Below are 12,463 nucleotides of genomic sequence, written 5' to 3' on the forward strand. Positions count from 1 at the left end.
AGTGAAAACTCAAAGAAGACAATATCTGCTAGCGGTGTGTTTGAATTGTTACAAATGGTATCAGAGCTAGACACCAGGCAGTATGTAACGAGGATGTTGGGCTCTCAAAGGGGTGGACTATGAGATCTCACATCGGTTGGAGAGGGGAACGAAGCATTCCTTATAAGGGTGTGAAAGTCTTCCTGTAATGGGCGCATTTTAAGACTTCCCCCAGAAGAGAACCCATATAGGATAATATCTACTAGTGGTGGGTTTGAGCTGTTACAAATTGTATCAGAATTGGAAAAAACCCGAATATTACGATATCAGTTAGCAATGAGTTTGAGTTATTACAAATGGTATCAGATCTGGGAAAATCCAAATAGGATAATATCTGCTAGCGGTGGGTTGTTTTACAAATGGTATCAGAGGTAGACACCAAGCAATGGTAATAGAATTACTTATTTTTCATTAAAAGTAATATATTTTAAATTTTTTATTTCCTTATACTTTTTAATATATTATCTCCATAATCCCACTATTAATGAATTATTTCGCATCAGCTTTCTCTAAAACAAAAGTTTTTCGTTTGGAGAGTTCGATTTTGAGCATATAATAAAGATATTCATATGATTCAATAATTCGACTAATTCGGACAATCCAACCTAAACCATTGGTTGAATTAGATTTTTTTTTTCCCTCTTTAGTTTGGATTAAATTGAGTATTTGGAAAACTGAAAAATGGATTTACAAGTTGACATTATTTTAGACCAACACGAAAATAATGTTACAATCTAATCCAATATTTAATGTTTATAACCAACGTTAATAATGTATTTGATGAGATTTCAGTTATTAATGTAACATGTATAATGTATTATAGATAAGGTTTTTTTTTTTTTAATAAACAACTTGACAACCCAACCCAACCCAACTTAGTTCGAGTGAAGTTGGGTTGGGTTGTGGACTTTATTCAAGTTGTTCGTGCCACCAATCTATCCAACCCAAAATTTCGAGTTGGTCCAAAAGATTATTTCAACCCAACCTATTAAATCGGGATTCTCTCTCTCTCTTCAATGTACAAACTTTAAAATTTCTTGATTTTGTATGAGAAAATAAGCAAATTTGGATCCAATCACCCGGAGAAGAGTTGAGTTGTGCTTACTTATTACGATTACACAAGCTTACGTAAAGGCTTGAATAAGTAAGGTCAAGGGGTGGCACGCTTCTTCGGAAAGAGGTTCCTACTTCAATATATAAATTAAGAAAAGAAAAAGGGCTGACTGAGGGAAAGAGAAACTTTTCCATTTATTGATTTTGTGTTGTACAATATGAGGGTATAATATAGATTTTGAAGCAAAAGATACAATAAAAATAATTAAAAAAAGAAAAATAAAAAGAAAAAGAAAAAGAAAAAGAAAAAGAAAACTTGAGCAGAGCTGTTTTATCTAAAGGGTTCAACAGGAGCAGACTCTTCAAGAAAAGCTGCAGCCTCAAAACATTCAACAGCTTCAACCAATGAAGACTTGGTTCCTTCAGATTTGTAGAACAGCCCGAGATTGTACCACGCACCATGGTTCGTCTGGTCGAGCCGTAGAGCATCCATCAAAAAGCTGCGTACAACGGGATGTGATCGGTGGCCGAGATGTCTGATAGCCACGGCAGACGAAACCAAGCTCGGGACATGAATGGGATCAATGTCCAGAGCAGCCATAAAAGCTTTCAGAGCTTCTTTATACAAGCCTTTTGCTTCATAAAGCATACCTGTAATCAATTCACAACAGTTCCAAACACCACCCTCAGATCACTGAACTAAACAGTTCAATATCTTCAGATTCGTTCAAACGAACTAAGAACTGTTCGTGGGCGAAACTCGAAAATAGTCCATTCGAAACAAAAGAGAAGCTAACAGTTACGTACGAAGGATTACCTGTAATATGACATCTAGAAGCCGAATGAGAACAGATGGCCTTCGACTTCGAAAGGCAGGCCTCGGCATCGTGCCACTGCAAGAGCCTTATGTAGACTAGAGCTAGATCATGCCACACTTCCATTTTCAATCTTCTAGTACTGCTCCGTAGCTTCTTATCTCCCGAACCGAAATTTTTACTCCGAATTTGAAAAATAGCGAGTAATCGACTGTAAGTCTCGATAGCACCTTTAAACTCATCCTGTGCAATTAGAAGCTTTGCTTTTGTTCGAAGCAACTCGCCTTGATCCCATTTCCCTGTTTGATCCAGAGCTGCATTTATAATACTTTCGCTATCAGTATATCGTTGTTGGGCGGAGAGAATCCGAGCCAGTAGTAACCAAGTTTTGATATTAGATCCACCTTCCAGCTTGAGACACTTCCTTGCATAATGAAGTGCTGAATCTAAATTCCTCTCATCTGCATATTGAAGACTCAAATGATAGAGAACATTCGGGTCGGTCATTCTAGTCTTCTTCCGTGCAGCTTCGAGGGCTTCCATTGCCTCACATTGTCTGGAGGACTTCTCGGAATCTGCAACGGCGGATTTCGAATACACAGACAGTGAGATACCCAACAAACAATTGGCAACACCTTCCAATTGATCACATCCATGATCCAGGCTTTGCAGAGCTCTATAAGCGAAACTCGTTCCCTCTTCGGCAAGCTCGCAGTTTTCTCCACAAATCTTTGACGCCATCAGTAAAGGGGGAAGTGATTTAGGATCCTCATGACTGCTCAACACTTTCCTCAACAGATTCAAAGCAGCCAAGTCTTCACCTGCTCCATAGTAACAAAGAGCTAGAGCATGGTACCTTTCTTGTCGTTGTAGAATCCCAGGAGGCAATTCCTCTATTTGACCTGCTAAAGCCCTTGTATCCCCTGATATTGTTAGTGCAAAGGAGAGGTGATCCAAGATTGATGGATCCCAATCAATCCTTTTAAGAATAACTTTCCTAAGAAGTATCATAAATAAGAGTATAGCTTCTTCAATATTGTTTTTCGGTACAAACGAGCTGTCCATTTGCGACCGAAGATTAGGAGGGCATGCTTCGGTTCCACTGTACAGAAGAAAAATGGCAAACTCTTTCTGAATTCGAGCAGTGGTTCCCGCATCAAGGTTCCACAGATGAAGAAGTGCCCGCCGGTATGAAAGGATCGCTTCTTGAGAAGCATCAGCTAGCTTCCATAACTCCGGTAGCAGCTCCGCCGCCTTTGTAACGGTCTCCTGCAATTTACAATCAGCACCAAAGTTTTCAGGCAAGCCTTCGGGGAACGAAGATTCGAGTATGTCCAGAATAACTTTGCAAGTTCGGGCAGCTTCTGCAAAAATTGTGGAAAATGTAGATCAGCTACGGATCAATGTCTTGAAGAGTTTGACAAAAGACATAGATTCCCAAAACTCAACTAATAAACAGTACCTCCGAACTTCCCAAGGGCTTGCAGTGATTTTGCTTTGAAAAAGATGCCTTCCAAGAGTAAACTGACAGTATGCATCGACATTGGTGGTGTAGTAAAACTTTGCGATCGTCTTCTCGGGCAGTCTCCTCTTCTACCTATGGAGATCATTATCTTACTAGTTATAGCAGCAATATCTATTCCTTCAAATACATGAAGAGCAGCTTCAATATTTCCCTTTTGATATTCATATCTCCCCAGCAATGCTCTTGCTTCCTTCAAACAGCAGGTATAAATTAATTACAACCTTTTCAGAGATATACTTAAGAATACACCAAATCTATCTCTGTTTTATTTCAATGACAGCAATTTTTGCAATACATATCAGTCAGATAATTTCCGCTTTGGCCTGTTACGTGTCACCATCAGCCTCAACGTCTATTAGGGATAGGTTTCCACACCCTTAAAAGGAATATTTCGTTCCCTCTCCAACTGATGTGAGATTTCACAATCCATCCCCCTTGGGGGCCCAACATCCTCGCTGGCATACCGCCCAGTGTCTAGCTTTGATACCATGTGTAACAGCCCAAACCCACCGCTAACAGATATTGTCCACTTTGGGCTTTCCCTTCCAGGCTTTCCCTTCCAGGCTTCCCCTCAAGATTTTTAACATGCGTCTAGTAGGGAGAGGTTTCCACGCCCTTATAAGGAATGCTCCGTTCCCTTTTCGCTAGATTCCATTTTTGTAAAACAATGCATTCAGATTGATAATCATTGACAACTGACCAAGAACTTATATAAGCAGAGGTCAATTTTCATTCAATACTCAAAAGAATCTTGATCATTTAGCACCAAAAAGAAAGCTTGCTTATGTTTTTTTTTTGTTTTCACTCTAGAATCTTGCTTCTTTGCTCCATAGAATCATCCATAAACAAGTTTGTAGAGGAAACAATAAACCAAGAAAGATCACTAGCAATCTAGAAAGCTTAAGGATTCTAACCTCATAATTCAAAGAACCACTCTCGCGAAGCGAGGACTCAGCTTCTTCTATATTGCCAATTTCTGGCTTCTTGTTGATCTCGCTAGTCCGTGAAGAGCGCCCGCTTGCTGAATTCTCCACAGGCAAAGGCGATTCTGATGCAGGAATCCCATCATCCCCAGCTGCTTTCTCACCAGAACACAAGCACTTCATTATCTTCCTAATATTCCCCCCTCTTCCAGCGCTCCTCCCCCTTCTTATCTTAACGTCGCTCTTCATATTGTTTGCCTGCACCCAAAAATCTTCAACCACACAAACATAACCTTCATAAATTTCTCCTAAATCTATTCACTGAGCCACAAACACAAATATCTCATCAATGTCTATGAATTCCAGATCAAAACTCGAAAAACAACAAGGATGAATTCTAGATATTAAAATCGCTTCAAGCGACAAAGAAATCGAGTCATTAATTTTGAAATCCCCAAACATGTCGTTCTTGAACTCGACGAAAAGCTTAAGAATCAAACCGTTACAGTCGAACTCAGTTTCGTTCAAGCAAAATCCATCAACGAAAACCAAAAAGAACCGAAGAATTGGCGATGAAAAATTGAAAATCAATAAAGAAGCAACTGAAGCAAGTAAAAAATCAGTAGAAGCAAAGGTAAAGCGTATGAACAAACACCTTTTATTTCGCCAAAAGTAAAAGGAGAGCGAGGGAAGGGAAAATCCAGAAACAGCAATACCCATGGACTTGAATTCTTCTGTTCAACAAATCAATCAATCAAGACCTGCTTTGAATCGTTTTGAAAAATCAAGAACAGCAACGCAATAAAGCAGATGAAAGCTTGAACAATCTTTTACTTTATTGCTGCTTTTAGTAGACGATTCTGAGATTTGCTTTCGGATGAAAACAAGGAACCAAATGAAGAAAAGAAAAAGAAAAAGAGAGAAAAAAAAAATGGAGGAAAACAGAATCCTAGAGACGACGATCTTTGGCCTTTTGGGGGCTTAGAATTTGAGGGAATTTTTTTATTGAGCCAAAATGGAGCGTTTGGGTCCCACCTTCCAAAGTTACCACGTGGCCTGAGCATTATCTTTGCCACGTGGCACTCATTACGCGCCGGCGGTAAACCGTTTTTCACTGTACTGTCAGATGTTGTCAGAGACTGTCAGAGACTGTTTTTTTCTCTTTTTTTTCTTTTCTTCTTTTTTTATATATTTATTTATTTATTATTCTTCGCGAATTCACGTTTTTATGTTGAAATTTATGTGTGTTTTTTTTTAATAAAAATATTTAATGTTTAATTTGTGGGTTAGTGGTGTCAGACCAACCCAACTCTCTGTAATAGTACGATATTGTCCAAGTATAAGCTCTGCTTTAATTTAGGCTTTCCAAAAGGCCTTACACCTATACAGAGAGTATTCCTTGATTATAAACTCATGATCATTTCCTAAATTAGCTGGACATTCATGATCCATCCAACGAGTGAAACTTGTTATCTAGAGCTTTATTTTATTTTAAAATAGGACTGTTTATATGATTCGATAATTTGATCAGCTTGAATTGGATTAGATTCTTTTTTTCGATATTGAATTTTTTTTTTTTTAAATCTAAATCAGTGGTGTGTTTTCATGAGTTGACATTTTTTTTGGTTGGGTCTAACCCGACCAATCCGAAAATAGAATTACAATCTAATTCAATCCCACCCGACATTATTTTTAATATTATTACGAAGATTAAGAATATTTTGACATTTATTACTATGTTGGTGATACGTTGGGACTTGTGAATGTTTGATATTTGAATTTTATGAGATTTTAGCTATTAACGTCATGTATCGGGGGTAAGTATGATTTAAAAAAAATTAAAAAAATAAAACAACCTCAAGGTTGGAGGTGAATTAATGAAAGCTGAACATATAGTAAAAATTGTAACGCTTATTTAAGTTTAAGGTATAATTTGATAAAATTAAAAGTTTTAAGACATAATTAAATTATTTTCTTTTTCTAAATTCTAAAAGAATTTTGGGAAATCCAACGTGGAAATTAATTTTGGTTTAAATATTATTCCTTTTATTATAAGTTCTTCCAATTTTTACTTCAAAATATTAATTTATTTACAATTATACGTTAGCTCAAAAGATAATTTTTTTTTCTCCATTTACAAATTTTATTAATTATTAAAAAGATCAATAAATACTTTACATTGATATTTTTTTCTTTAAAAATAAAAAATAAAAATTGATATTTATTTAAGATAATTATTTTTATTATTTATTCAACTTAAAAAATATATATACATTTTAAAACTGATATAAAAATGTACTTTCAATTTAAATATCAACGTTTGAATATCATACCGAATTAATATTAAATTTAAAAATAAAATATTTTAGGTAAGCCGTGGAAAGTCTATGGCTTTATAAAAATGAAATATAATACCTTTATACTTTCGTTTAAATATTATAATTATTAATTTATGTGTCGTGCAATTTCTAAATATTAAATGTGCTGAAAAATAGGTAAGGTGGGTCCCACATCCAATATTATACTTTAATAATTCGACCAAATAAATAAATAAAAAAGATTATTCCAATTATGAATTATATTAAAAAGAATGTTAATCATTAATAAACCCTATTCAAGGTTATATATTCTGAGCCGTTGTTGTACTCTCTTGCTTGCTTAACGTCTTTTTTAAAAATCTCTCTGCTCTCGTTTTCTAAAACCTTCTCTTAAATCGAGGCTAGAGGCTCGAGCATACGTCGTTTGGCCATAGGCAACGCAAGAACAAATTGGCTTAGCTCACTTGTTGTTCGTTTTCTAAAACCTTCTCTTAAATCGAGGCTAGAGGCTCGAGCATACGTTGTTTGGCGGTAGACGACACAAGAACAAATTGGCTTAGTTCAATTGTTGTTGGAAAGGGAGTGTCGCACAATCGCAAGTCCGCTGCCACCAAGAGTGCGATTGTGACAAGTGATATATATATATATATATATATATATATATATATATATATATATATATTACAAATTTATATTAAATAAATGGTATTTATTTTTAAATATGTATCACTATAACATTAAATTGATACACAATTAAAAAAAATTACGCTGAGTTATTATATTATATAGTTTTTAATTTTTTTTTTCATTTCAATTTTAATTTACTATTATTATCATATTATCATTTACATCACTATATGTATTTATTTTTTTGAGCTATAATATATGTAATTAATTATTTAATTTATTTAAAAATAATTATTAATATTAATGGCTAAATAAACTAAATACCCTAAAACTTAATGCTATTTATAATATATTTATTAATGAATGAAAATTAAATTAAAATTCAAGGTATATTATTATTTTATTAATACTATTTTTTTTAAATGCAATACTCAAATTATTTGATTTTTAAATATTTTTTTTCATAATCATCAGAAACTGCCCTTACAGTTGATACTATTTACTATTTTACCTGGGTTTTATCCTTTCCATGGAGAGCGGGAGGATTTGGACAGGGGTTTATAAACCCTCAATTGAAGCGCTTATCATCCCATAAACCCCAGTATCTTTGATATCTATTCTTCCCTCCAGCGCGCTTGGGAGTTCGTAATAGCTCGAAAATCTGGACCGGGGAAGCTCCAAATATCTTCAGACAGAGCGATTTCCCTGCTTTCAGCTGGCTCCGAGTAACAGTATGTTCAAAATTGCTTCGAAACTTGCTCAAATTTCCACTAGTTTACTGTTCTTATGCCTGTATTATCGGATTTGATTATCTTCCATTTTCTTTTTGTACGCAAGTGTTTTGAAATGCCATCTTCTAGGTCTGAAGGAAGGAGGAAGTGGAATTGAGATTCAATTATTTGCTTCCAATGATCCCTTGGGTCTTGTTTTTGCTGTCTTTTTGCTGCCGTTTGAAGTGTTTTCTGCTTAGTTTTAATGGATTTCTCTTTATATTTAAGCCTGCGCCTCTTTCTGTGTGTACTAATTCGATGCATACAGAGGAAGTGAGCGAGAGAATGTGTGTGTAAAGAGAGAATACTGAGATAAAATCTATGCCATAGAGAAGTTTGTACAAAGAAATGTTATAAATTGTCACGAAGAATAAGTTCATGAATCGTGGGAGAGTAGTTTAGTCTCGTTCATTCATGAATCTTGGGAGAGTAGTTTAGTCTCGTTCATTCATGAATCTTGGGAGAGTAGTTTAGTCTCGTTCATCTAGCGGAACACTTTCTATATATCAGTCAGTTGTCTCAATCAAAGACAGTTCCATTCTATCTTAGACGATATGTGGTTACTCCTTCGGAATATTTTTTGGGGTGTGCAAACCAAAGAGAATGATGCCCTTGGGTTACACCAAATCTAAAACCGAGTGGATTTATTTTTTTTGTCCCTTAATCCCCCATTCTTATACATGTCATAAGACGTCATATCTAGGTACTCTTCTTTCGTTATCCATCCATCAGGTTTGTTTAAGTGTAATATGTTGTATTGGTATCTTTTCAACTTGTTTGAAGAAAACTCAGACAAAAGTGTATCTTTCAATACAATAGTTATAGAACAAGTGGGTCGTTTTATGGGATAACTTCGCCCTCGAGCTCGAGGTTTTAATTTTTTCACAGTAGTACTTTGGTTGACTTCCGCTTTACTAATGACTAAATCTGCTTCGTTGAAACCCATATTGCAACGAGCATTTGCAGCTGCCGAATAAACCAAATCAAAAATAGGATAACATGCTCGATAAGGCATGAGTTTGAGTATTACCAGTGTTTCGTAGTAGGAACGACCACGAATCTGATCAATTACTCTTCGCGCTTGACTCTTCAGCCCCTCAGGGCATTATTAGAGAGTTCATTGGGGCCTGTCGCTTTCTCAATATCAAATGGAAGCTGTCGAGATGAGGTACTGTGATTATATGTCATTTCTTTGCTGGAGAGAAGATGAGAGTATGGTAAACTAAGAGTTTCTAACTAGGTTCGAGAGTAAGTAGCTCGATTATAAAGTAGCTAATTCATTTATTCTTGAACAATCTCTTTCAAACACTGTAAACTCAGAGATTCGTGAACATTTTTTTGGTGCATTTCCTTTTCCTATGCATGTATTGGAATTTATTTGGTTCATCTCTCATTCATTTGGTTCATCTCTCATTCATTTGGTTCATCACCCACTTTTGGTTCATCTCCCATTTTGATACGTGAATCATCTTGATTCATGTATGACATTAATGTTTCTAGGACTATATAAAAGATTGTCTAGGATGGTTGAGAGGTATTGAGATTGAGTGTCATTTTGTATTTACATAGTGGCATTTGAGAGGAATTTTGTTGAGTTAGACTTTGTACTTTGAGAGGGTGAGATATACACTTTGTAAACACTTTGATTATTGAGATTGGTTGTCGCCCGTGGATGTAGGGGAATTTCTTCTCTCCAAACCACGTAAATCTTTGTGTCTCTTTGTTTAATTTATGTTTGTGGGTGTGTGAGTGCGATCGATCTTGTTTCCGTTTTTGTTACAACAAGAAATTGGTGTAGGAGTGTATGGTGGGAAGGTAATGAGAGCTCCCCCGCTCGAGCACAACTCAACTCGTTTGGACACATGTCTTCGTCCAAGATGTTAGAGGATTGAATCTGAAAACCCTACGTGTTTTGAGAAGTGTTTCTGAATTTGTAAATAGTTGAATTTGAAAGTGCTTTTAACCACCTAAAAGTACTTCTACTATGGTAGAAATGTACTCCCAGGCATAGCTTTAGCTGGGTTTTTTGTCTGTTTTATTACAGTAAAGCCTGAAACTGATACAAGGGAACAAATTAGGTATGTTTTGATGATTGTGGAAAATCAATTTATGACAATGGTTTGTAAAATTAAATTTGTTTCTATGGTTAGGTATTGACATAAAGTCGGCGTGTAAGCTTACGAGGAGACCTAGTTGAGATATTCAGTTAAGTCGAGGTCTAACTACAGAGTAATGGGGCAGTTGTGAGCGCCTTTGTTTGTGTTTAGTTTTGATATGGATTTCGGTCTCATCTGTGTTCCCGACGTCCAAGCTCCTTTTGCTCCTTTCTGTTCTTAACAGGTTTCAGTCTATGCCGTTTGGAAACTGAGAAAATGATGTTTCTCCAAGCCCCTTCTGTCTCGATGCCCGTTTCACCTCAATATACAGTTCATAGTGCTACTTTGCATCGATTCTTAACCGTTCCTATTGAGTATCAGACTTTTAAGCCGTCTCGTTATTCTAGATTTCATTCAGTCAGTATTTTGCCGAATCTTGTACACTTTAGTCACAGCCGAAAACTTCCTTGCCTTGTTCTTTCGTCAAAATCGAGTTCAGAACAGGATTCTCAGCCTAGTGCTGATTCTAAAGTGAAACCAAAGTCGAGAAGTCGCAGTAGGAAAAGCAAGGCTTCTGAAAAGGAGGAAGAAAATGATGATAGGATTTTCCCGACAACAATCCCAAGGAAGCCTCGACGTGGTCGTAGAAGTGAAGCTGCAGCTCTTGAAGATTATGTTCGCAACACACTTGAACAAACGTTTGCATCAATACGACAGCAAAATGCAGAAGTAATGGAAAATAAGGAAAACGTATTCAAGGAAAAGGTTGACGACGAGGTTGAATCTGAAAGTAGTGACGATGAAGAGGACGAGGACGAAGAAGAGGAGGTAGAAAAAAGTGATGGAACTGGACGGAATAAGAAGAAGAAGAAGATAGTGGTGGAGGAAGAAGATCCAAATTGGCCTTTGGATGCCGATGTGGGATGGGGAGTTCGAGCATCCGAGTACTTTGAACAGCACCCGATCAAGAACGTAGTTGGGGATGATGGTGTCGAAATTGACTGGGAAGGGGAAATTGATGACAACTGGGTGCAGGAAATCAACTGTTTGGAGTGGGAGAGCTTTGCTTTTCATCCTAGTCCACTTGTTGTTCTTGTTTTCGAAAGATATAACAGGTGCTCTTCTTCTACCTTTCGAACTTTGCGAATTTTTCGAACCGCCGATACTGATATGACGAATTGATTTTTCTGTTCACAGGGCAACTGATAATTGGAAGACTTTGAAAGAACTTGAGAAAGCACTACAAGTGTACTGGAACGCAAAAGATCGATTACCACCCCGGGTATGAGCTAAGTTTCGTGTTTTTTTTATCTGTTTGATTCCTCGAGATTTGAGTCCCGAGTAGCCGAATCCTCGATCTACCCCNTACCCCGCCCCCCCCCCCCATGACTGTTTTACCTGGCATCTGTTTATTCTAGTCTCGTTAAACTTGTAATGCAGTCGGTTAAAATCGACATCAATATCGAGAGAGATCTAGCCTACGCTCTGAAAGTTAGAGAATGTCCTCAAATTTTATTTTTAAGAGGAAACAAGGTCCTATACCGGGAAAAAGGTTTGCATTTGTTTCTTGCTATAATCCATTTCAGTTTGTGCAAATGTTTCTTTTAAATCCGAACCGATGCGTGTGCCTCTCGTTACATTCTTTTGCAGACTTTCGGATGGCGGATGAACTGGTTCAGATGATTGCATTTTTCTATTACAAAGCAAAGAAGCCGTTATGGATCAATGACAAAGCTTTGGCTCGACCGTTTTGAGCTCGAAGTCCTGTCCGGATAGACGTACAGAGGATTTATATACGTTCTCACACGTACATATGATCGTTTTCAGGCGAGAACTTCAAAACAAGTACGTTCATTTTCTGAGAATCTTTTATGCATTCTTTAGCTTAAAGATAGATTTGTGATGGCAGTAGAATCTGAACTCAATAGATGTTTTTCTTTGGTCTCCTGTGAACTGCTATTTGTCTGTAAAAAACTAGATACTCATTCCCTTTAAGATGGAGGTTCAAATGCTCGTACCCTCACTTGTTCTGAAAAAAAATACGATAAATAGAGTTACTGTTAGGATAACCGTTCTTTTTTCTTCTTCCTATATTGTTCGCTTTAGCCCGTTACATATTCATGTCAGTTTCACGGTTTTAAAAGGTGACTGATAGGGAGAGGTTTCCACACCCTTATAAGGAACGTTTCATTCCCCTCTCTAACCGATGTGAGATCTCACAATCTACCCTTCCTGAGGGCCCAACGTCTTCGCAGGCATACCGCCTGGTGTCTGGCTGTGATACCATTTGTAATAGT

At 36.7% G+C, this 12,463-nt stretch overlaps 2 protein-coding genes across 8 annotated transcripts; one reads left to right on the forward strand and one right to left on the reverse strand.

The window, feature by feature from the left end:
* Positions 1-1,259: 1,259 nt before the first annotated feature.
* LOC111463963 (protein NPGR2-like) lies at positions 1,260-5,319 on the reverse strand. 6 transcript variants are annotated; one of them, XM_023108005.1, is made up of 6 exons: positions 5,190-5,319; positions 5,011-5,089; positions 4,347-4,613; positions 3,370-3,622; positions 1,910-3,271; positions 1,260-1,743 (listed from the first exon to the last, which is right to left on the reverse strand). In XM_023108005.1, the coding sequence occupies exons 3-6, from the start codon at positions 4,602-4,604 to the stop codon at positions 1,424-1,426; spliced, it is 2,193 nt and encodes a 730-aa protein (XP_022963773.1). In that variant the 5' UTR covers positions 4,605-4,613; positions 5,011-5,089; positions 5,190-5,319; the 3' UTR covers positions 1,260-1,423. The 6 variants fall into 6 exon arrangements, with proteins under 6 accessions (XP_022963773.1, XP_022963771.1, XP_022963772.1 ...); XM_023108003.1 differs by having other exon boundaries at positions 4,347-4,627; XM_023108004.1 differs by having other exon boundaries at positions 4,347-4,676.
* Positions 5,320-7,819: 2,500 nt separating this feature from the next.
* LOC111464001 (thioredoxin-like fold domain-containing protein MRL7, chloroplastic) lies at positions 7,820-12,183 on the forward strand. Of its 2 annotated transcripts, none has more exons than XM_023108047.1 (5): positions 7,820-8,031; positions 10,411-11,281; positions 11,364-11,448; positions 11,607-11,718; positions 11,817-12,183. In XM_023108047.1, the coding sequence occupies exons 2-5, from the start codon at positions 10,443-10,445 to the stop codon at positions 11,918-11,920; spliced, it is 1,140 nt and encodes a 379-aa protein (XP_022963815.1). In that variant the 5' UTR covers positions 7,820-8,031; positions 10,411-10,442; the 3' UTR covers positions 11,921-12,183. The 2 variants fall into 2 exon arrangements, with proteins under 2 accessions (XP_022963815.1, XP_022963814.1); XM_023108046.1 differs by having other exon boundaries at positions 7,821-8,031; positions 10,221-11,281.
* Positions 12,184-12,463: the final 280 nt, after the last annotated feature.

This window comes from Cucurbita moschata, unplaced genomic scaffold (genome assembly GCF_002738365.1).
Source record: "Cucurbita moschata cultivar Rifu unplaced genomic scaffold, Cmos_1.0 Cmo_Scf00029, whole genome shotgun sequence".
NCBI classification, from domain to species: domain Eukaryota; kingdom Viridiplantae; phylum Streptophyta; class Magnoliopsida; order Cucurbitales; family Cucurbitaceae; genus Cucurbita; species Cucurbita moschata.